Source organism: Alosa alosa, chromosome 22 (genome assembly GCF_017589495.1).
Source record: "Alosa alosa isolate M-15738 ecotype Scorff River chromosome 22, AALO_Geno_1.1, whole genome shotgun sequence".
NCBI classification, from domain to species: domain Eukaryota; kingdom Metazoa; phylum Chordata; class Actinopteri; order Clupeiformes; family Clupeidae; genus Alosa; species Alosa alosa.
Genome location: NC_063210.1, coordinates 20911287 through 20935826, shown reverse-complemented (window position 1 = coordinate 20935826; position 24540 = coordinate 20911287). Strand labels below are relative to the sequence as shown.

Below are 24540 nucleotides of genomic sequence, written 5' to 3'. Positions count from 1 at the left end.
TGATGTGAAATAGTCTAAATGAGGTGACACACACACACACACACACACACACACACACACACACACACACACACACACACACATACTCTAAGAGTTCTGTCATGTTTTACAAACATGAATTACTGGTTTTATGACTGGCTTATTCACTGGGAAAAGAAGCATTAGGATGTGATTGAGACTGTCAAAAGGTTTTTGCGGACGTGCTAGTTGGCGCGCGTGTGTGTGTGTGTGTGTGTGTGTGTGTGTGTGCGTACACACTGACTCTCAGCGTCTGTGTGTCACTATGACTATGATGGTTGTTGGCACGGCGACTCTGTATGACTCAAGGTCACAGGTTGCGGTCACTGCCACTCTCTTCATCCCTCGCGCTCCCATGTTGCTCATGTCCCGCCACTGGTGTGGTGACTCGCGCGTGGTAACACGCTCGTACGCTCCTCATCAAAACATTCGGTTCTGTGAGAGAAACCGAGTAATGGACAGCAAAGTCGGGAAAGGGACAGTTAACAGTTGCTCTCATGATTCTCATGATTCATTTCATAGTTCTTGTGCTTTTCTTAGATCTAAAGTTTCAACACGTTATCACTCTGTATCATGAAGGATTTAAATGACTTAAATATTTTGATTCTTAAATATTATTGCAGTCTTGACTAAATGTGGTTTCTTTTGTTTTCAGTAAATGGAAAACAAACCAAAACAAACAAATGTGCACAATCCTCTATCTACTCTTTTTTGTTTTAGGTATATGTTGGCTTTGTTGTCTTTATTGACAGGACAGTGAAGAGAGTGACACTCTCTTCACTGTGTCTGCATTTATCTACTCTTTTTTGTTTTAGGTATATGTTGTTGGCTTTGTTGTCTTTATTGACAGGACAGTGAAGAGAGTGATAGGAAGTGAGGGGGAGAGAGAGATGGGGTGGGATCAGGAAATGACCTGGGTCAGACTCGGAACACAGGACCCTCTGGGCATGGGCGCTGTAGCCAGTTGCACGATCTCGTTCACATCCTGTCCACCTTGTGGTTCTTCCTCTTGTCAGATACTACGCTGCACTGAAGACCATGGAACAGTTGGAGAACGTCTACATCCCACGGGTCAGCAAATACCGGTTCTGCCAGATCATGGCGGAGACGCTCCCCAAGCTCCGCGAGGAGATCAAGGAGATCTCCATGTCCGACCTCAAGGATTTCCTGGAGAGTATCCGGAAGCACTCGGACAAGATCGGAGAGACAGCCATGAGACAGGTCGGATGGACACACGTTGTAATGGTCAAATGTCATAAAATCATGTCATGAAATTGTCAAATCTCTCCACTTGCGTAATGAGAGCATTTTGCAACATATTACATCAGGGAAATGTACTAAATGCACTTTAGTACAGGTAGTATATACAGTTGATTATATATGTATAAATATGTGTAAATGTTTGTATAGATGCATGGATTATATACATGTTACACAAGTGTATGCTGCCATCTGAAGTAACATGCCTCTGTGTTTGGTTTAGTGTCACTTGAAGTGCATTGATATGTAGATGCAACTTATCCTGTGTGTGTGTCTGTGCCTGTGCCTGTGCGTGTGCCTGTGCCTGTGCGTGTGCCTGTGCGTATGTGTGTGTGTGTGTTTCCAGGCTCAGCAGCACAGGACGTTTATCAGTGCCATGCAGAAGCAGGCCAGTCTGGGTTGCACCAAACCCCTGTACTCCCTGAACGGGCGCACGCCCACCCAGCACAACGGCCTCCACAGAGAGGAAGGCGCCGAGGAGGAGGAGTCCGAGGAACAGGTGCGCGTGAGTATGGGTGTGGGTGAGGGGGTGTGTTCATGCGTGTGTGTGTATGTTTGTGTGCTGTGTGCGTCTGTGTGTGTGTGTGTCTGTGTCTCTGTGTGTGTGCGTGCGTGCGTGTGTGTGTGCACGTGCGTGTTGGTGTGTTTGTGTGCATGTGCGTATGTGTAAGCTTAAAGACCATCAGCAACACTAAAAGGTTTCATGAAGACTTCTTACTGTGTCTCTCTGTCATACCAACATTAAACATTGAAGAGCCAAAGATGTTCTGGGGCTGACATGTTAAGTGTGCCATGTACCCTGTGATGAGTCTGTGACCTTTGCAGGGCCTATTTGATTGACCTGACTGGTCTACCTTCTCTAATGTTCTTTTCTATTTACAGGTCTTAACAGCACAAGATCTGGTAGATTTCTCCCCAGTCTACCGATGTCTGCACATCTACACAGTCCTGGTGAGTCCTCTCGCTCATTTTAGGATGTAGGTTGTGTTTGTTGTTATGGTAACAGGAGTGCTCCATCTTGTCTGTGCATTGCGTTAGGGTGTAGGTTGTGTTTGTTGTTATGGTAACAGGAGTGCTCCATCTTGTCTGTGCATTGTGTTAGGGTGTAGGTTGTGTTTGTTGTTAATGGTAACAGGAGTGCTCCATCTTGTTTGTGCATTGCTTTAGGGTGGATGGTTGTGTTTGTTGTTAGCATAACATAACAGGAGTGCTTCATCTTGTTTGTGCATTGCGTTAGGGTTCTGTTTAGGTTGTTTTTGTTGTTACTGTAACAGGAGTGCTCCAGCATGTTTGTGTGTTGGGTTAGGGTTCTGTTTAGGTTGTGTTTTGTTGTTAGCGTAACAGGAGTGCTTCAACATGTTTGTGTGTTGGGTTAGGGTTCTGTTTAGGTTGTGTTTTGTTGTTAGCGTAACAGGAGTGCTTCATCTTGTTTGTGCGTTGCGTTAGGGTGGATGGTTGTTGTTGGGCCTTAGCCCGCGGATGCTGCGCTGCCTCCATCAGATCACTCTCCTCCCCCCTTTTGACCTCCGCTAGCAGTGAGCCACTTCTGCCCCGGAGGCCGTCAACAACAACGCCCCCACCCCAACGCCACCCCACCCCCCAATCCCTCCATCCCCATTGGTCTATGCAAGCCTGAGGGATTTCCAGCGTTTGGACTGGCATGCCACGGTTATTATCTCCGCTGTGTTGAATGGGCAGTGCCCGCCACCCCCCTCCCCCACACCCCACACCCCACTGAAAGCAAGGGTGGGAGCAGCATCTCTCTCTCTCTCTCTCTCTCTTTCTCTCCCTCCCTCCCTCACTCGCTCACTCTCCCTCTCCCTCCCCTTTGAGCGCTAACTTCTCTCATATGGTGAGAACGAAGCCGGTGTCCTTACACACTGGAAGGCTAGGAGCGGGTGGGGAGAGAGGTGGGGGGGGGTAGAGGGTGATGGGGGAGTGACTGGTGGTGTAGGGTGGTGGTGTGTGTGTGTGTGGGGGGGGGTTGAGAAAGGCCTCCGGTCACTAATGGGGATGACCGGCTCGTGACCTCAGCACTGGTCTGCGGGAAACAAAACCTGCCGCGGAGGGGGGGGGGGCAGGGGCCGCGCTGGCGGACGGCATTCATGCTGCGCACGAACCGCTGCGTTTTCACAAGGCCCTGCCGATCAAGCAGAGAGAGAGAGAGAGAGAGAGAGAGAGAGAGAGGGGAGCGGGTGGCGCGCAGTTTCCCCTGAATGGCTCGGCTAATGAGAACGCTGAGGACCTCCCATACACACACACACCTCCATATACACTCATTGACACACACACACTTCCTTATACACTCACTTACACATACACTTTTATGTACACTTGCTTACACACAGACACACTTTCTTATATACTCACTCCAACACATGCATGTGCATGCACATATTCACAGACATGATTATACACAAGCACACAATCAAATAAGATGCCGTGGTGTACGCAAAAAACCACAAAAGTGCTCACACACCGCTACAGAAACACACACAGGTCCAGAAACACACACAGGTCCAGAAACACACACAGGTCCAAAAACACTCACCGCTACAGGAACACACACAGGTCCAGAAACACACACAGGTCCAGAAACACACACAGGTCCAGAAACTCACACCGCTACAGAAACACACCGCTACAGAAACACACACCACTATAGAAACTCACACCGCTACAGAAACACACACTGCTACATCACGAGCACCAGTCGCACTAGTCACTACGATCCCAAAAGCACGTTCCTCGGACATGTAAATCTGTGTTTGAGTTTGCTGTCCGTATTTTACACAGACGGATGCACGCAACACAAGGGCCATGTGAAGATATCGACATATACACGATGATATGAGCTGTGAACAGACTAACTAATACAACTGGCAGGTCTACCAGCAAGACTGCTGATAAAGTGAAAATGATACACACATATGAAGGCACGCACGCAAACACACAACAAGAGCAGAGGGATTGGGCAGTCAGCCATTAATTATTCTACCTCAATGTGTGTTTGCATGTTAGTTTGAGATGAAAACGTTGCGTTGTATCGTGTTGCACTGCACTGCTTCGAGTTGCGTACTGTCAGCGCATTCCAATTAAAAGCAGTGTAATTAAACTGATTTTATCGGTAACGTTCGCTCGCTCGCATCTCATGTAGTTAGGACTTGGTGTTAGTTTGAGACGAAAACGCACATGCTCACATGTGACCGTCTGCAGTGATGATCTCATGGCCTGGCACAGGCGGCAAGCTCTCCCTTCTCAGTGAGCCAACGTTAGACTCAGTCATTACCGAAATGAAATCGTGGCTTATATAACCCCGCTGGGTGCACGGGTGAGAGAGAGTCAGAGGAGTTTAGAGATACTGTAGCTTCAGATGATTAGACCTCTGAAGTTAGCTGACAAAAAGAACACAAAAGCAGCCATCTTTGCCCATATAAGAAGATCCGAGTACCATATTTGCATTCGGATCAAAGGTCTACCCTGAGATTGAAGTGTCCATACGTTAATGATTTTGAGTACCCTGATTTAAATGCCAGGCAAAGTGTTAAAAAATCTAAAGCTAATTTTATAAATATGCATTTGTTGATATAATACCATGAACAAGATGCTAAATGCAAACATAGGTGGGTTAGCTCAAAAACACACATGACACATGATTGCTTTACTTTACGCACAAGAGCGTTGCTCAATGACTGCCTTTGCACTTTGCCTGGCTTTTGAATTGGGGCCCTGAATGTTATAAAAATTAGTCGATGAATTGAATTGTATGTCTTGATGTTTCACAACAGGGTGACAGGGACTCTTTTGAAAATTATTATCGGAAACAGCGGAAGAAACAAGCCAGACTTGTCCTGCAGCCTCAGTCCAACATGGTGAGTATCGCCAGAGTGTCGCCAAAAACATGCACTCGTGCCTACAAGGCTCCTCCCATTTTATATGTTGTGTGAAAGTTAAGCAGTTTTTACTCTTTTTTTTTTTTTTTTTTCAGCACGAAACTGTGGAAGGCTACAGGAAGTATTTCAACCAGATAGTTGGGTAAGACCGGGGATGGGAATTCCATGCCATTTCCACCAGTCAGATACTTGAAAAGTCAAACTTAAAGGTGCAGTCAGTGATTGTGCAAGAAGTCAAGTTTGTTTGTTTATGTTTATGTTTAAATTTATTAGCGGACACTTTTGTCCAAAACAACCAAATGAAACACACCAGAGAGGTAGCTCACCCCTCCCTTCAGTATTTCCTGGGCTGCCTACAGAAATCTTTTTTTTTTTTTTTACCGTCTTCCCCACGGAGTGGGCTGCTAGCGGTCGTGAGGAGATGACTGTTGAATGTGACAAAAAAATTTATCGGGTTGAAATTGCGTATAATCGCTGACTACACCTTTAATCACACGCACAGTGTAACTTCAGAAGAGAATAACTAACTTCCTTTCCTATAACTTCTTTTTTCATATAAAAGTGTGTGTAAAGGGAGATCTAAAAGTGACTGCTGCCATCAGTAGGGATGAGTAGGTGTTTGCTTGAAGTTTGTTCTAATGCTTGTCGTACGTTTGTTTTGTTTGTTATGGTTCGTGACAGGTTTTTTGTGGTGGAGGATCACATCTTGCACGCAACTCAAGGCCTGGTGACGCGAGCCTTCACAGATGAGCTCTGGAACATGGCCCTCTCCAAAATCATCGCCGTGCTGCGCACACACTCTGTAAGGGGCTCTGAGTCTCACACACACACATACAAGCACAATCACACACAAACAAACATGCACACACATACATAGATACTGCACATACGTACATGCATACAGACAGACACACACATGCAAACACACACACTTACATATACACGCTTCACCTTCATGCACAGTCTGTGCTCCACTCACACTTTAATGGGTTCTGAGACACACACACACCCACACGCGCAAGACACACACACACACACACACACACACACACACACACAGACATACACGCACACACACACACACACACACACCCCACACACACACCCACACACACACAGACACACACACACACACACTTACACACACACAGACACACAGACATACACGGGCACACACACACACACACACACACACACACACACACACACCTTGACTGGGATCCCAACAGGTTGTTGTGCAGCCATAATAAGGTGCAAGTGGTGCTGTGTGCAGGGTGCTATGTGTGTGTGTGTGTGTGTGTGCTATGTGCAGGGGACAGCGTGCAGTAGTGACCCCTCCAGGCCTGCTCTGCCTGGGCCATGTTCTCTCTGGGACTGAAAGCCATCCATCAGTGGCACACACACAATTGTGTGTGTGTGTCTGTGTGGTGTGTCTATGTCTGGTGTGTGTGTGTGTGTGTGTGTGTGTGTGTGTGTCAGGGGGATTGTGGGTTGGATTTGGAAGGGTTGTGTGTCTCTCTGTGTGTGTGTGTGTGTGTGTGTTGGGGCTGGGGGTCACAACATCATCATCCCCCCATCCCAAACTCCAGTTTGGCCCCCGCTGTGCCCCACGGTGAGCCGCGGACCCCCCCACACACACCAGATTTGCATAATCCCCGAGTGATTTACAACTGAGTGGGTCCTGGCGAAACACGCCGCCTCTCAGCACCTTAGAATATTCACAGTTAATCTGCTGTTATTGTTGCAATCTGTTCCCATTAGGGCCCAGTGACCTCTTCATCAGATCAGCCTGAATGGGACGCAGCTGAAAGGGACTCCCCAGGAAATGGGCCCAATTACCATTCCCCCAAGTGTGTTCCATTCCGTTCCGTTTGGAAAATAAACGTAATAAACGTCACACACAGCAAAAAAGAGAGAGAGAGAGAGAGAGAGTGGTAAAAGAGAGGGCTGAGAACATAACTAGAGGAGAGAGAGAGAGATAAGAGAGAGAGAGAGAGAGAGAGAGAGAGAGAGTGGTAAAAGAGAGGGCTGAGAACATAGCTAGAACGCAAATGCACACCTTCTGAAGAAAAGAGAAAGAAATGGTGTGGCATGAAGGTAGAAGAGATAAAGGATAGAGGAGAAGAGAGGAGAGGAGGAGGAAGAGAGGAGAGGAGAGGAGGAGAGGAGGAGGAGGACAGAGGAGAAAAGAGGAGAGGAGAAGGACAGGGGAGATGAGTGCAGGAGGTTTAGAAGTGCTTTATGTGAGGGTTATAGGAGTCAATTGCTTGCACTTTTTAGAATTCATGTGAAATAAACAAGGAGCTCAAGTGTGGGGCATTGGGCAAGTAGCTGTGTGTGTGTGTGTCTGTGTGTATGTGTGTGTGTGTGGTGTGTGTGTGTGTGTGTGTGTGTGTGTAATTTCCCCTGGGGATCAATAAAGTATCTATTTATCTATCTATGTGTCCGATGGGTTGTTGTGTGTGTGTGCTTTGTTGTGTTGTGTGTGTGGGTGTGCCTGTGTGTTGTGTTTTGTCGTGTGTGTGTATGTGGGTGCCTGTGTGTTTTGTGGTGTGTGTGTGTGTGTGGGTGTGCCTGTGTGTGTTGTGTTTTGTTGTGTGTGTGTGTGTGTGTGTACGCGTTTGCGATCCTGGTGAGTGGAGTGTGTGGGGCCGGCCCCAGGCCCTTGCTGAGTGCCGCTGTGTGTCAGGCCCTGACTGCGCTCATTTGGTGAGTGATTTACGCACTCCCACGAGCACTGGGTCTCCACCTCCCTCCTCCCCTCCCCTCCCCTCCTCTCCCCTCCACCTTCCCTCCCTCCCTCCCTCCCTCTCTCCCCCTCTCTCCCTCTCTTTCTCCCTGCTTGCCTTATGTAAATGTTTAACAAGGGACGACGAGAGAGGGCGAGAGTGAAAAAGAGGGAAAAAGCCTACGGCAGGCCAGAGAGAAAGACAGAGAGGGCTCGTAAATCAACCTTTCCTGCCCTCTGCTCCTGTTGCCTCGCTCCTGTTGCCCCTTAAAGGGCAGTTACTTACTCCTCCAAGGGCTGCTGCTTACCCCTTTAAGGGCAGTTACTTACTCCTCAAAGTGCAGTTACTTACCCCTCCAAGGGCAGTTACTTACTCCTCCAAGGGCAGTTACTTACCCCTCCAAGGGCAGTTACTTACCCCTCCAAGGGCTGCTGCTTACCCCTCCAAGGGCAGTTACTTACCCCTCTAAGGCCTATATCAGGCCACTGGTGGTGGTAATGGTGGTGGTCACTCACACACCCACAGGTGCTAACAGCACGTCCTGACCCCTCTGGGTCATGTGACCATTGCTGACAGGAGAGAGAAAGAGAGAGAGACAGAGAAGGGAAAAGGAAAGAGAGAGAGAAAGAGAGGAATCAGAGAGAGAGAGAGAGAGAATGAATGAATGAGAGAGAGACATGCCAAGTGACACTCTGGCTCTGCTTTAACAAGACCGCTGGGACCTTTGAGCATCAGACAGCTCTAGTTGCTGTACGACCAGATAGAAAGGGAGTCATCGTAAGATTTGCCAAAAGGCTGTAGCTAAGAACTACATTCTGGTTTAACAGTTCAACCAACACGCTTCAGAGTCAGCCTCTAGCTGTCAGGCATATTCAGCAGATCACCAGCCTAGCAATCGTCACATAGTCATATAGGCCAGACTGGTCATGCTAATCCCAATAGCTCCGTAACTCAGTAACACCGGGCACCTTTGCACATCTGCACTGTGACAAGGCAACAGACTATTCTCGATCATTTGCACATCCCACCCCTAAAGTGATAAAGTAACAGAATGGAAACCTGTGGCTGAGACAGAATTCTGCCAGATCTGCCAACATGCTTATAGAAAACACCTATCCCACCTTAACCACATGAACCTTAACCACCTAAGCCACAGACAGTATAATATTTGAATGTCAGAAGGTAATAGTGAAAGTTTATTTGTTTTTCTGTAGCTCTGTACACTGTCGCTTCATTGAACGTGACTATATTTGTAGTACCTATGGCCGTGGCGATATCCTTTACCCCACTCCCACTTAATGCCTAATTTCTAGAGATCAGCAGTATAGATCAGTGGTCTAGGACTACTGGACCAAAAACGGCAATAATACTTTCAGGAAAGATAAGCCTTATCTGCTATCTTATCACATAATGTCATTAACTGAAGACCATCTGATACACTGTTGGTTACAATGAGGGTTATATATGTGTGTATGACCCTGAACAAGGAGTATCGTGCAAGAAAGAGCGTGTTTGTGTGTGTGGGTGGGTGCTTGCTTGCTCGCTAAATCCTGTCACTCAACACTCCCTTGCCTGGGTCAGGCCAAGTCATCTCACTCTTCTTCTTCTTCATAGCCCCCCTTCACACACACACACACACACACACACACACACACACACACACACACACACCCCCATGGAGTAAGTTCCATTCCATCAACGAGTTGCGGGGGGGCATGGCATTCACGTGCTAATTCCTCCCTAAGCCTTCTTTATAAGTCCTCAGGTATTTGATCAATAAGTGACCCTCCATGAGTTAGCCATTTGATGCTAATTAATCAAGAGACAAGGTTTTCTTTTTGAAAAGAAAAGACATGGCGATGTGTGGGCGGGGGTTGTGAAGTGGTTTTAGAATGGGGAGATTTTTCTTACTGATTGATTTGACCTCAGTCGTTTGTTCATACGGGTTTGTACGCAAAGCTATCTTAATTAACTGGATAATCATTAACAGTTATTGACATTAGTCCATTACCTCAATTCAATATTGTTGTAATTAATAATTGAATATGTTTCATGGTTTTGTAGTTTTTTTTTTGTCGTTTGGGTAGCAAACATTTGATTTAATAAGCTTTTCTGTTTATTCCTTGTGTCTGTTTCCTGTAGTCGTATTGCAGTGATCCAGACCTGGTCTTGGAACTGAAAAACATGATTGTGATATTTGCTGACACTTTACAGGTTAGTATTCATAAGTTTTTAAAAAATAGCTTCTTTTCTATCCTGTGTTTGCATCTTCTAATATAAAAACCTGGCCAAAGCTTGTGTTTTTCTATTGACAGTGTTTCTTAGTGTATCCCAAATATAAAATACGTGTTAGATGTAATCTCAAATTGCATTTTGCCCAAGCCAGTTTGTGGGTGCTTATGTTGACCTTTTCCCCTAAATGGTCCCAGCGTTTCCAGTATAAACGTTTGTATTTGTAATTGTCCCGTAAATGTTGTGTAAATGTTGTGTAAATGTTGTTTTGACGCTGGACCCTCGTATTCTGACTCTTGCGGCCCTTGCTGTCTTCAGGGCTACGGCTTCACGGTGAACAGATTATTTGATCTGCTGTTTGAAATCAGAGATCAGTACAACGAGACACTGCTGAAGAAATGGGCTCTGGTGTTCAGGTTAGTCACACTGTGACACCTGTCACAATGGCTATTATTGTTTACGTTTATCTTTATGTACACTGCTGTTCAAAAGTTTGGGGTCACTTAGACATTTCCATTCCACTCTCTCTCAGAATACCAGCTGAGATCAGTTGCATTGTTTTTTTTTTAATCAGGGCAGCAGTTTTCAGATTACATTATGTGCTTACGTAATTGCAAAAGGGTTCTCCAATGTTTTCTCAGTTAGCCTTTTTTAAAATGATATCAGATTAGTAAACAGAATGTGCCTTTGGAACATTGGATGAATGGTTGCTGATAATGGGCATCTGTATACTTATGTAGATATTGCATTAAAGATCAGCCATTTCTTTCTACAACAGTCATTTACAACATTAATGATGAAAACATGGATATTTCTAGGTGACTCCAAACTTTTGAACGGTAGTTAAATATAGCAGGCGCTTTTGTCCCAAGCGACATATAGATATAACAGTACAATAGTTAAAATAAACAAACAGCTACAATAAAAATGTTTGTAGGACTACATTAAGAATAGTAATGATAACAACAATGTCAATACAATATCAACAATCTGTAATGCGAAATAAACAAATGCCATACATATACAATTCATAACTCATAAGAACCACTTAATTAATTAAGCGTAAGCTGAACAGATCAAAGTCTTTAGACCCCTCTTAAAAGACCCAAAACTATCGCTGGAACACAGAGCACTGGGTCATTCCACCAACTCATTCCACCATCGAGGAACCACTGATGAAAAGAGTCACACTCTTAATTCTCCATGTGGTATGTTGTATGTGTGTGGTATGTTACAGTATGTGTGTATGTCTCCATGCCCCATGCAGTGTGTGGTATGTTGGGGGGGTGTGGTATGTTGATTGTGTGTGCAGGGTGGACATTCATAGTGTCACACACTATGAAGACTGACACTTTGTTCCAGTGCACTAATTGTGTGTGTGTGTGTGTGTGTGTGTGTGTGTGTGTGTGTGTGTGTGTGTGGAACAGGGAGATATTTGAACAGGACAACTACAGCCCCATCCCTGTAGAGACGGAAGAAGAGTACAAATCGGTCATCAGCAGGTTCCCCTTTCACGAAGCTGAAATCGAGAAGGTACAGCACAGCAGACACCCCTCAGTCCACTACCACTACCACTGCTCTCTCTCTCTCTCTCTCTCTCTCTCTCTCTATCTCTCTCTATCTCTCTCCATCTCTCTCCATCTCTCTATCTCTCTCTATCTCTCCATCTCTCTATCTCCATCTCTCTCTATCTCTCTCTATCTCTCTCTATCTCTCTATCTCTCTATCTCTCTCTCTCTCTCTATCTCTCTCTCTCTCTATCTCTCTATCTCTCTCTATCTCTCTATCTCTCTCCATCTCTCTCTCTCTCTCTATCTCTCTATCTCTCTCTATCTCTCTATCTCTCTCTATCTCTCTATCTCTCTCTCTCTCTCTCTCTCTCTATCTCTCTCTATCTCTCTCCATCTCTCTCTATCTCTCTATCTCTCTCTCTCTCTCTCTATCTCTCTATCTCTCTATCTCCTATCTCTCTCCATCTCTCTCTCTCTCCTCTCTCTCTCTCTCTATCTCCATCTCTCTATCTCTCTATCTCTCTCTCCATCTCTCTCTCTATCTCTCTATCTCTCTCTCTATCTCTCTCTCTCTATCTCTATCTCTCCATCTCTCTCTCTCTATCTCTCTCTCTCCATCTCTCTATCTCTATCTCTCTATCTCTCTCTCTCTCTCTCTCTCTCTCTCTTTTTCTTTTCTCTCTCCTTACACACACATTCCTCTCTCCTATATCTCACATACCACACAGATTTATTAGCTCTGCCGAGGACGTTATGTTTTCGGTATGTTTTGTTTGTCTGTGCAGAGGATTACACACACACTCACACACATAAAAAAAAAAAAAAACAACCCCGATTTTTAACAAAACCTGGTGCACAGGTTTTTTGTACCGATAGTACTCGGTGACCTTGAGATTTAAACTTTTGCCAATGTTACCAGATACAGCATTTGGTCTTGTGGATGTCACTGCTCTCTGAGAAAACGTAGTATTTATAGAGTGTGTTAACTGTTTGTATCACATGTTGCATATGTGGAAATGATTGCCATCATAGCTAACTTGTCTACACTCACTAATTTAGTTCATTTTTTCTTTTTTCTCTCTCTTTCTCTTACAGCAACCATTTCCAAAGAAACTCCCCATGTCCCAATCTGTGCCTCAGATCTACACGCAGGTGAAAGAGTTCATCTACGCCAGCCTTAAGTTCTCCGAGTCTTTGCACCGCAGGTGAGGGTGCTGAAGAAGAATGATAAAATCTCCATATTTACACTTACGTTTATTCGTTTGGGAGACGCTTTAATCCAAAGCGATTTGCAAAATGGGGAATAGCATTCAAACTACGTTGCAAAGGAGGCCTTAGATAATGAGAAATACTACTACAATACATACTACTATCAGAACTTGAGAGCAGAAGTGTAAGTACTTGTCAAAGGAGATAGTGGTAAAAGGAGGAGTAGAAGGGAAGTCCATTGACAAACACACAGGTGCATCTCAACAAATTAGAATATCGTGGAATAGTCCATTGCCCTGCCCAGACTGACAGAATAAAGGCTTAGGAGACCATTAGCGGCATTTTGAATTATGTCAAACTAGCTAAAAAGAAAGTCCGTGCAGTTTTTATTTCTATTGGGCAAAGGAGGGGGTGTAAGAAACAAGGGTTCTGGGTCCAGCAATAGGGCAAAATGATGCCGTTTTGGTGGTTTAGACAGGTAATAGTGGAGGAAGACAGAAGAAAATTGAGCAAGCCAAAATATGCAACTACACTTTTAGAAAAAAGTCTAAAAAACGCAATCCACACACAAAACACTACCGAAACGTTTAGAAATTGCGTCGTAAATATCGAATGTGTTTGATACCTCGGATTCGTTATCGGGCACTCTCAGAACCACTAACATTCTATCTTTAAACATCTCACACTGCAAGACAATCTGAGCCGACAATCGGTTCCGATCAGGCTGTAGGAGGGAATGCCCCCCTCACCCCCATGTCGTAAGGGGAGAATCAGGCCCAAAATCGGGCAGATTATCCTGTAGTGTGAGATAGGCATTAGCTGGATAGAGCTCATCTCAGGTCGACATTTATGTATTATACATTCTTTATTGTAATATTATGAGATTTTGGATTTTTTTTATTTCCACGAGCTGTAAATCGCAATCAAGATTAGAATAATCAAGATTAACAAAAAAACAAAAAAGGCTTGAAATATTTCACTTGATGTGTAATGAATCTAGATTATATGAAAGTTAAGCTTTTTGACACCTGCAGACAGTGAAATGCAGAGAAACCGGATCTGATTGAATCAGAACCTGTTTGACCCGGCGTGGAGATGTGGCTCAGTAGTCACACTATTGGCCTCTGTTCTTTTGCTGGTCTCAAACAATATGAACATAATAATAATAATAATAATAATAATAATAATAATAAGCTTTATTTGTATAGCACCTTTCATACACAGAATGCAGCTCAAAGTGCTTTACATTTGGAGCATGTAACACAATAATAGAGTCAGTCAGTCATTATCAATCACTTTCACTTTTCTTAATTGTTGTGGCCGTTTATGATTCAATCAGCAAAATATCAGAAATATAGAAAAGAACATGTAACACAATTACTTGTGACATGTGAAAGAAATGCCCAATATGAAAGACAGGGGACCGCAGGGACCATGCAGACTGCTTGGCAATATAACCGGTTGCTTAGTCATAATGGCTACACGTCTTTATCATCGTTCATCAGAAACTGTGACTTAGACCCTAGTTTTACTTGTTTTTGCATTACGTCAATGAGAAAATACTTCTGAAAGCTACTCCTAACCAACCCCTTTTCAAAAAACAACATTCATCTCACATCAATAAGTGTCAGCCATGCAGCGCAAACATAAACAAGCAAACAGTAAAGTTGGCTTGCAGAACAGCGATCCTACACGCTATCCACTTACACGCTCCTCGGGGCCCCCCTCTCCCCACTGTGACCTCAGCATCAACCCGGTCATGTTGACTGGTCAGAACCAACAGAAGCACCGTGGTGTTTTAGTCGCCTCCATGGGTCATTCCCCTCAGTCTGGTGTCAGCAAGGCCTCCCCCGCGTGCTCTGTAGCCGAGCACAGCGCTGCCAGTATTTGTTTTTACCGTGAGCCCTTGTGGCATTTGCGGCGGCACTGTGTGTTCTGAGGGGGATCTGTGTTGTGCTTGTCCGACGGCACCCCAAATCCTTTCCCAGGCCAAACGGACCGGTACCTCGTGCATCCCAGGGGGCTTAGCGGCACCTCCCATGATGTTTAGCGGGTGAGGGGGCCGTGAGGAGGACCTGTGTTCCTAAACACACACATACACAGTTTTTTGTCATTTGGTCGCAAGTCAGTCTGTCCCTGCATAACAAGTAATTAAAAACAGGATACTCTTTTTACTTTACCTTTTAGAGGGGAAGTAAATAAAAACAGGATACACTTCTTACTTTACCTTTAAGAGGCGAGGGGAGCCTCCTACCACATCAAGAGTATCCATCCTTAGGTTCATTCTTTAGCTAGTTGTGTACTTGCAAGGGCATCTGATCCTCCACCTAATTTTGAGGGTCGAGCCCCCTCAACCCCTCCCCCAGATGCGTGCCTGTGTCTCCATGAATGGTATCAGTGTCCCAGAGAAGAGGAGCATGAAAGCTGTGCCTGTGGTCCTATAGCTCTCCTCCGAGCCCTGGCGCCCCTGTTGATGGACTAATCCCAGAGTGGGTTAAGCTCTTCTCTTCTCTTCTCTTCTCTTCTCTTCTCTGTTCTGTTCTCTCCACACTCCAGGCATGCTGCTAGCAACCCATGCAAATGAGCAGCTCTACTCGACACCGCCTGTTGTGGTGCTAATTAACCACTAATGCTGACACCCCCCCCCCCCAAAACACAAAACACACACACACACACATATACACACAAACACACACAGACACACTCCCACACAAACACACTCCTGCACACACACAAACACACACACACACAGTTCAATGTGAATAAGCCCCTCCCCCTCTAATTAGGCTCCTCCCCTCACACCTCAGGCGGCGTTCACACTGACACACTTTTTTTCACCTCCAGGCGCTCAAATGAAATTATTTCCCAATGGAACAATGCAGTTTCACTGTTGTGACACGCCACATATTTGTATGAGCGAGGCGTAAACAGAAAAAAAAAAAACCCTTAGCTACCTGTCTTAGCCTAGTCAGGGAGAGAGCAATTTAGCTAAGTATAACGTATCATAGCAACAACAATCAATTTCCACTCTCACAATGTGGTTGCAGTGGTAGTTTAGTGGTTAAGGAGCTAGGCTAGCATTTAGTAGCCAGTTTTTTTGGGTTCAATAACTAGCTTCCACCGTTGTGCCCTTGAGCAAGGCACTTAATCCTGAGTTGCTCTGGGGAGAATGGCCCTTGTAATGTAACTGACAAATGTCTGCTAAATGAATAAATGTACATTTTTAAATACCTGCGTTTAGGAGGTAAAAAAAAAAACCTTCAGTGTGATTTCTGCCTCACTCGGCCCCTCCTACCTAATCAGCGCCTCCAAACATGACGCTTATCTCTTGCATCAGCAAGCACTGGCAGTGCTATGCTAACACACATAAACAAACAAAGACTGTCAAACCAAACATACACACATGACTGACTGACTGAGCAGAGAGGTCTTGAGTGAGAATCATGATTTACTGTAGGTTTTTCAGCGAGTGATACAAAATCAGTAATGAAATGTTTCACTGTTTAAAAAATCCACTTTCTGTGCTGTTACCATTTGAAATATTGCATTTTTGAAAGCAGTCCCATATTTTGTGATATACAGTATGTCATGATATTAATGTTAGTGAGGCAGTAGGGTTTGCTAGTAATAGAGTGGTTTGGAGAGTCATAGTTCAACAGAGAATTATATTACTGAATCGCTAGCCATTATGACAAAGTTATTGTGAGGTTTGTGGTTGTCCTCACTCACATTGAATGTATACATTCCATAATTGAGTACTGTGGTTATATTTTCATGAGATAAAATATAATTTGTATTTCATTTATTCCAGCTCGACAGAAATCGATGACATGCTACGCAAGTCCACCAACCTTCTGCTGACGAGGACGCTGAGTGGCTGCTTACAAAACCTCATCAAGAAGCCCCACATAGGCCTCACTGAGGTAAACAGCAGTACTAGAATACTTAAACACACATAGGCCTCACTGAGGAAAACAGCACTACTAGAACATTCTTTTAGAAATAGACTTTGCTGAGGTAAAGTTGACTATTAGAATACTTTTCTACACATAGGCTTCACTGAGTTAAAGGCGCTCTAAGCGATGTCATACGTATAACATTTTTTGTCACTTACATCAAACATCACCTCATCATCCGCTAGCTGCCTGTGTCCTGAATACACCGTAAAAAAAAACACTATCTCTGTGGACAACCCAGGCTCCAAAAACGGCCCAAAACAACTTGGGCAAAAAAAATAAAAACATAACAAACTGTCCCAGCAAATCACAGACGAGATGCGTGTTTAGGAGAGTTTCAATTGCACGGGAGGGGGGGGGGGAGCTAGCTAGTTTTCTGTTTTGTTTGAATGTCAACAGAAGTGACGTTACCCACGAGACGAGAGTGACTGAAAACTATTTCAGCACTAACATGCCCATTTCCTCTTGCGTTCCTCTGGTGTCTCTGTCCCACAGCTGGTTCAGATCATCATCAACACTACACATCTAGAGCAAGCCTGTAGATACCTGGAGGACTTCATCACCAACATCACAAACGTCTCCCCGGAAACCATTCACACCACGCGGCTCTATGGCCTGGCCACGTTTAAGGTGCGTTCACATTCACAAGCAGTGGTGCAGTGCTGTCTCTGTTGCTGTTGGCAACACGGGGCAGGACGCAGGATGTTATCCCTTTGGAAAGCAGCTTGTGTCACTATGTTGCCCGAAAGATGCTATACGAATAAAGCTTGATCGATTATAGGGGTAAGATGAAGGGATAGGGGAAGGGGAAGAGGTAAAACAGAGAATTGAGATTGGCCCTTGGTGAATTTACTCTGATAACTAAAATCCAACACATGAGTCACAAGCTCATTGATAAAAATTCACAAGCCCATACGGTACCCGAAGCACTTCCACAGTTTACTGACTCATAGTGATTCATAGAGTTGTGGTTTGTATATGTTGGTATGGTTATTATTATCCTGTCAACGTTTATTTAGTCTATTACTAATATTGGAATTACATTTTTTATTTAGGCTATATGACTTTATGCAGTTAATCGTAATGTCAATGTAGTGTTTATTGATGTCACGGTAAGTGGTTTTGGACCAAAGAACCATAAACATAAACATTTATTTGTCAAACCCTAAAATATAAATGTTAAGGGGCAGCTCATTAGTGTTTTAAGGATTAAAGCTAAGATGAAGGGTCAGGGAGAAGGACATCTTATAAGTACTTGTTGAGTGATAAGTGTTTACTCTAAAGCCATCAGGCCTGCCTGTCATAACCCCCAGAATGCAGGGGTCAAGGGTCATGACCTTTGACCTCCAAACATAAGAGGCATGAGGTTGACACTCAGTTCCAGATTTCTCTGTCTGTGTGTTTCCCCACCAATGTTAAAGATTTACACATACCACTGATGAAATCCATTCGATCCGAACGGCAGGTACTGTACTTGATAGGTTGTCACTCCTTTCTCCCTTATGGTAGTTTCCTTGGAACACAATCTAGATGAGTAATTTCTGAGTCTAGAGATGAGCTAGAAAAGGTGCACACTGTGTTTTAGACTGGTTTTCATCGATGTGGTAGTAATAGAATATGTCTCAGTTTTTAATCAAGCAGGATGTCAATCATTTGTCAGTCAGGAGTTAAGCCCAAATGCTCACGTACTGTGTGTGTTGTTGTTGTTGTAACTAAATCTGAAACCCCACAGCATGATTCAATAGTTGAATATTAGTAGGTATAAAACCAAAATTAGGTAGACATGGTTTTGGAATGAATCTGTCTTAAGGATGACTCCGGTCTCTTTATGTGTTTTAGTACATAGTGAAGTGTTTTGAGAGTCGTGAAGATTAACTGCAACGCTTACTTTACTGATTAGGCTTCCTAAGGACATGGTCTTGACATGCATGGATACACACACACACACACACACACACTTCACCATATAGGGCAATACTTTTCACGTGTTTCTCTTTAGACGTGTCAGGCTTTCAACCGCACAGGTCTAAGTATGAGCTCACCAAGCTTACCTGAAGTCTGAGTGGAGCAGAACGCTGTGTCTGTGTGTGTGTGTGTGTGTGTGTGTGTGTGTGTGTGTGTGTGTGTGTGGGGGGGGGTTTCAGCAAAGAACACGTCACATGGTGCACATTGTCACACATAAGGACATGACCTCCCCTATTTACATTTCTGTTGTTTTAAGTTTCTGTGTGTGTGTGTCAGGACATTTTAATGAGCTGTCGTGTTGTTATGAAGGGAAATGAGGAGAGGAAAATGAACTCATACATAAATAAACACGCAAATAATTACATTATCATGAATTTTGTTCCATTAAAAAAAAAGAAGTGAAGTGGCATGTCAGATTTGTGTGTGGGTGTGTGTTTCTGTGTGTATCAGTGTGATGCATGATCATCCTGTCACTGAGTTCATCACCCAGCTTGTGCTGAGTGGGACTCACATGTAGTTATTATTGTGACAAATGAGGATGCCGTACTGTGGTTCTCTTTTTGGGTGCTGGTAGTTCAGGAGGTAGAGTCTTCGTTCTGTTATTGGTCTGGTTAACTTTTTGGATAGATAGATACTTACTTACTTACTTACTTACTTACTTACTTACTGACTGACTGACTGACTGACTGACTGACTGACTGACTGACTGACTGACTGACTGACTGACTGACTGACTGACTGACTGACTGACTGACTGACTGACTGACTGACTGACTGACTGACTGACTTGGATCCCTAGGGGAAATTCAAAAGGAGGTAGAGGAGTCGTTCTTTTATTGGTCTGGTTCACTGTTGGGGTGGTGGTGGTTCAGGAGGTAGAGGAGTCGTTCTGTTATTGGTCTGGTTGACTGTTGGGGAGGTAGAGGAGTCTGTTATTACAAGGCTGAGGGTAAGCGGACTTTAGGCAGTACTGAATCAGGGCACAGCGCTGGTCAAGATGCAAGATGTTTGGATGATTATCATGCCTGACCTCAGACATGATACAGACTCCCTGTATGTAGTTTGCCTGCATAAAATGATTCCGCGGATTTTACAACACGCCAACACACACGGGTATGCAGGGGCTATTCAAAATGACATACAGTAAAAATGTTGTGCAATAAACTGACACTTCGAATAGCCCAGACAAATAATGGCAGACAAAGCATGATGTCACTTATAGGCTACCAGAGACTGTGTTTGAGTTGCATCGTTGCAAATCTCATATGATGCATCATTCCACAAAATGGTTTGTCTTCTATGTCATCAAGTTATTCAATTGGCTAAACATAGGCTATATAGCCTTAACTCAGAGTTTTAGGCTTATGTCTTTTTGCTCAGCTACAGACAACGAGTGGCAGACAGAGTGAGATGTCACTTATAGGCTACCAGAGATTGTTTTTGAATCATATCGTTGCAAATTGCACTGCACTAGTAGAATATAAATGTTATGTAAATATCTACATACAAATATAAATATACTAGAATATAAATGCTATTTAACTGCAATCCCTTTACATTCCCTTTATGTTTTTTTTTTTTATAATCTATACTTATTTATCTTATTTTATTATTTTAATGAAATCATTATTAACTACTATTATTAATCTTTTATCTGTTCTATTTACATCCTTTTCCATTTTGCGCAGACATAGAGTTAACCAAGTTTACATTTCACTACTAGTTTTATACTGTTATTATAACTGTGTATGTGACAAATAAATCTCTCTGAATCTAAATCTCTGAATCTGATTCCCTAAATCTGAATCACTGAATCGGAATCCCTTAATCTGAATCACTGAATCGGAATCCCTGAATCTGAATCTTTGAATCTGAATGTGTTGTCAGGACGCGCGGCACGCAGCTGAGGGTGAGATCTACACCAAGCTAAACCAGAAGATTGACGAGTTCATCCAGCTGGCCGACTACGAGTGGGGCATGTCCGAGTCGGACGGCCGGGCTAGCGGCTACCTCATGGACCTCATCAACTTCCTGCGCAGCACCTTTCAGGTCTTCACGCACCTGCCGGTACGTTCACTCACACATTCACTCACAAACACAGACACACCTGTTTGAAGTTTCTGTGTGTGTGTGTGTGTGTTTCTATGTGATTGTTTTTGTGTGTTTTTGTTGCAGTCGATGTTTATATTGTTAGTGATGTCCTTATTGTTCTTGCCTATGTGAGGTCTATTGGCTTTATATATGTACGTTGTGATATACTGGTTTCCTGTTTCAGTGTATCTGGTCTCACCTTTATGTTGTTGCATGCCATGGATATAGTTCTGATGGTTGTATTTTTTGTGTGTTCTTTTGTGATGTGGACTCCATGATTCCATGGCTATCATGACCGCTAACTCTTCCCAGGAAAAAAATAGACCGTTAAACTGCTAATGTCGGTGCCTATATTTTGAATATAAGTTGAGTCTACAACAAAAAACTGAAAAGAAACCAAGGGCATACGTTGTTAGTGAAGGCTTGGTTATTTAATCTGGGAAAATTTTAGTCTAAAATTTTATTAGACTGATTTTTACTGACATATCACAACACTTTCTGTTAAAAGTGAGTTTACATAGTTGGTGTACAATATATCAAACGGACACGTTTCTTTGGAAATTAGAGCCCAGGTTATTCATGCCAAACAGTGGTAGGGCTACACCCCAAACCGCCGTGTGTCTTGCCAAAGTGAACCGCTCGCTTGCTTAATTATCCAAGCTTCCTGGCCTAACCAGACGAGCCTCTTTATTTTTTAAGCCAACTCTTAATTTCCCTTTCTCCTCTTCTTGACTTTCGACTTGCACACAAAAACAGGCGCGTTCTACGACGGAATGTCTCCTCTGTCTCTCTCTCTCTCTCTCTCCTTTACGTTCTCCAGTGCTGTGCAATTTTTTGAGTTTCTCTCTTTTCTTCTTCTGCTAGGCATGCTTGGTTTTTTTCTGATTCTTCCGTTTTTTTCCTGTCCATTTATTGTTGCCATACTTTCTCCCCCCCCCCTTCCCCCTCCCCCCTCTTTTGTCCGTTCCTTATTTTTGTTTCGTTTGTATTTGTACTTCTTTTGTATTTTTTTTTTTTTTTTTTTTTTTTTTTTTTTTTGTGGGTGATTTTCTGCTCAGAATATCTACAATGACCATGCCGCGATGTCGGTAAGTAAGACCTCCCTGCCTCTCCCTGCTGAAGGGGAAACAGCATGCATGCCTGTCTGTGCTTCCCGTGGACTTGCCTTACCAGGCTGGCGCTTGCTTTTGCCTCTCCTTCCTCCCCACCACACGTAATGCCCGAGTATGCCAGGCTAGCCACCTAACCAGCACGACCCTAGCCTGCTACCCTACCCCTGCCACCATTTACCCCTACCCCTTACCTGCCCTGCTCCCAGTGCCACCCCATACCCCCCCCCCCCTTACCCTTCTAATCATGTCCATGGTTGCCACTGTCTGCGATCCACATCAGTGGCTTATTTTGCTGTCACACGCTAATTAAGTGTAATACATCATAAAGGGTAGTTTAGCTTTAGGACCTCGGAAGGTCTCAATAGGTTTTAAATGTATGTATGTATGTATGTATGTATGTACATACACACATGTGTGTGTGTGTGTATGTGTATATATATATATATATATATATATATATACACGTGTGTGTGTGCATCATCTGTAATTCATGAAGTATTTCCGTGTGCTTTGTAGAAGTAATACATCATGCAGAATAGTTAGTGTGTCAAAAGACTATAATGTCTTGAACGTATGAATGTGTTTATATATAAATGCATGTATGTTTGTCAATATTTTTAACAATAGTAAGCTCCGATAATCAAAGTGGTAGTGGATCAGTACTTTAGAATTATTGAAGTAGATGGTCTCTAAACCAAAGTAAGAGATGGATGAAAATGGATGATGATTTGTGGACCTTTTAGAATAATCATAAGTAGCGATGATTACAGACAGAAATTTGGCATTTAAACACCTTGCTTTTAAACACCCTGAATGGGACCATAGATTCTTTGTAGTACTCTGCTAACTCAGTTGCATATAACAAAGTCAATCTATTAGATGTAATTCAGCTCAGATTAAAAAAAAAACACTCCACAAGTCTTACAACTCTTCTCTGGTGATAAAGGTTATGGTATTGAAAGCATCTCCCATTGGGAACACACTGTAGCTGCTATCCAGGGGTGTGTTTCCCAAAAGCATAGTTGCTAACTAAGTTCCCATTGCCAACCAACTAAAAGTTTAGCAACTATGCTTTTAGGAAACGCACCCCAGGTGCACATATCAGGGCGTACATACATGAATACAGGTCTTTGCTTTTGTGACTCAAGTCTCATTGCTGTCTAGCCACAGACAATGTCAAAATACTTTATGATTTTTTTTTTTTTTTTTTTGCCAGCATACTGTCAACACATAAAGGCCTAAATCATGCAAGATATTTCATTCCACTGCACACAACTTCGAAAAATAAGAGAGCATTCACTCTCATGCCGTGACACTCCTTCAAAGGTATTCATTCCTCTCTTGTGCAAGAGTCTGTGATCAGATATAACTCATATCATATTGGATGCGTAATACAGATGGATCAAAATCCCCCTTTTGTTTCTCGACAAGTGAAGACCTTGTCTATGCCTTCAGGTGATCTACTTTCAGGCTTATCAGTATGGTGGGAGAGGTGCTCTCACTCTCTGAATGCTCTCCAGAGTGCCGGTATCTCTTGGGACGCAGGCCCAAGAATGTGCAACAGGTTTTTGGATGCTGGTGGTTTTGCGGTCGCGGTCGCTGCCGCCAACAACATCCATCTGTGCTGGAAGTTTCAGCGACTGTTGCCCCTGGGCATGAGGGGCCGTTACCCTCCCTGACGTGTAGAGACGTTTGGCTGGCGCGGGGCCAGGGCAGGTTTATGTGTTGTACACCTGGCGTGGGTTTGACTCCTGCCCCGGCCACCGCATCCATCACCTACACATTTGTAGAGCTGTGCGCTCAACTTGAAATTCCCTTTTTTCCCTCTTCGAGTCCCTTTTCTGACTGAGTATTGCAGATATTTTACATGTAAGTGTCATGTTTCTGCACAAGTCTTCATTCTCCAAACAGTTTAATCTTTAGCTAACTGCATGAATATGAAGGAAGGTGTCAGTTTCTTGCAGGTGTAGGACTCCCCAGAATCTAGCCCTTGCTCTGCTTTTGCTGTTGAGCCATCCTGGCATACGTGTCATATACAGTAGTTGTCTAATACATTCTGGGGAAGCATATTGTATAGTAAATTGTGTAGCAATACTGTAGTTTAGTGACAATAATATACTGTACAGGAGTGGAATTTGACAGATTGAGGAGATTGGTACTTGTTGCGCCCCATGGCCTGTAGAAGAACAGTCTAGTTTTAGAAGAGCAAGCAGGACTGCCATATGCAGGATTCTGCAGTTCACCAACTAAACTTTGCTATTTATAAAAATTGGCAAAGGGGCGATAAATGTACATTTGTCATGCTTAACAGAAATGTAAAGTTAGAGTTTGTTAGACAGAGAGCAGTAGTTAAAAATCAAACATCCATACTGAATAGTCAGCAGAATGATGTGGCGCGCAGGAATTTGAATCCTTATATGCAAAGCAAACACCAGCAGTTAAGTCTACAAGGCAGACGTATCGCATGTAGCTCTAGGATGTATGCTTACATACTGGTCGCTTCTCACCAACCCCCCCCCCCCATCCACCCTTCCCTTTTGGTTTCCATGTGGATGATCACACAC

The 24540-nt window shown here is 43.8% G+C and overlaps 1 protein-coding gene across 9 annotated transcripts in view; it reads left to right on the top strand.

The window, feature by feature from the left end:
- exoc6 (exocyst complex component 6) overlaps nucleotides 1-24540 on the top strand; it is a 60169-nt gene that overhangs the window by 21618 nt on the left and 14011 nt on the right. For 3 of the 9 annotated variants that reach the window (XM_048233040.1, XM_048233037.1, XM_048233039.1), the window contains exons 6-19: nucleotides 1035-1239; nucleotides 1625-1783; nucleotides 2161-2229; nucleotides 5067-5150; nucleotides 5267-5313; nucleotides 5853-5973; nucleotides 10043-10114; nucleotides 10451-10548; nucleotides 11560-11665; nucleotides 12739-12848; nucleotides 16664-16775; nucleotides 17304-17438; nucleotides 20661-20840; nucleotides 21923-21952. In XM_048233040.1, coding sequence (XP_048088997.1) covers nucleotides 1035-1239; nucleotides 1625-1783; nucleotides 2161-2229; nucleotides 5067-5150; nucleotides 5267-5313; nucleotides 5853-5973; nucleotides 10043-10114; nucleotides 10451-10548; nucleotides 11560-11665; nucleotides 12739-12848; nucleotides 16664-16775; nucleotides 17304-17438; nucleotides 20661-20840; nucleotides 21923-21952 — 1528 coding nt within the window. The remainder of the gene's footprint in view (nucleotides 1-1034; nucleotides 1240-1624; nucleotides 1784-2160; nucleotides 2230-5066; nucleotides 5151-5266; nucleotides 5314-5852; nucleotides 5974-10042; nucleotides 10115-10450; nucleotides 10549-11559; nucleotides 11666-12738; nucleotides 12849-16663; nucleotides 16776-17303; nucleotides 17439-20660; nucleotides 20841-21922; nucleotides 21953-24540) is intronic. The other 6 variants (XM_048233043.1, XM_048233041.1, XM_048233045.1 and 3 more) reach the window with 3 other exon arrangements.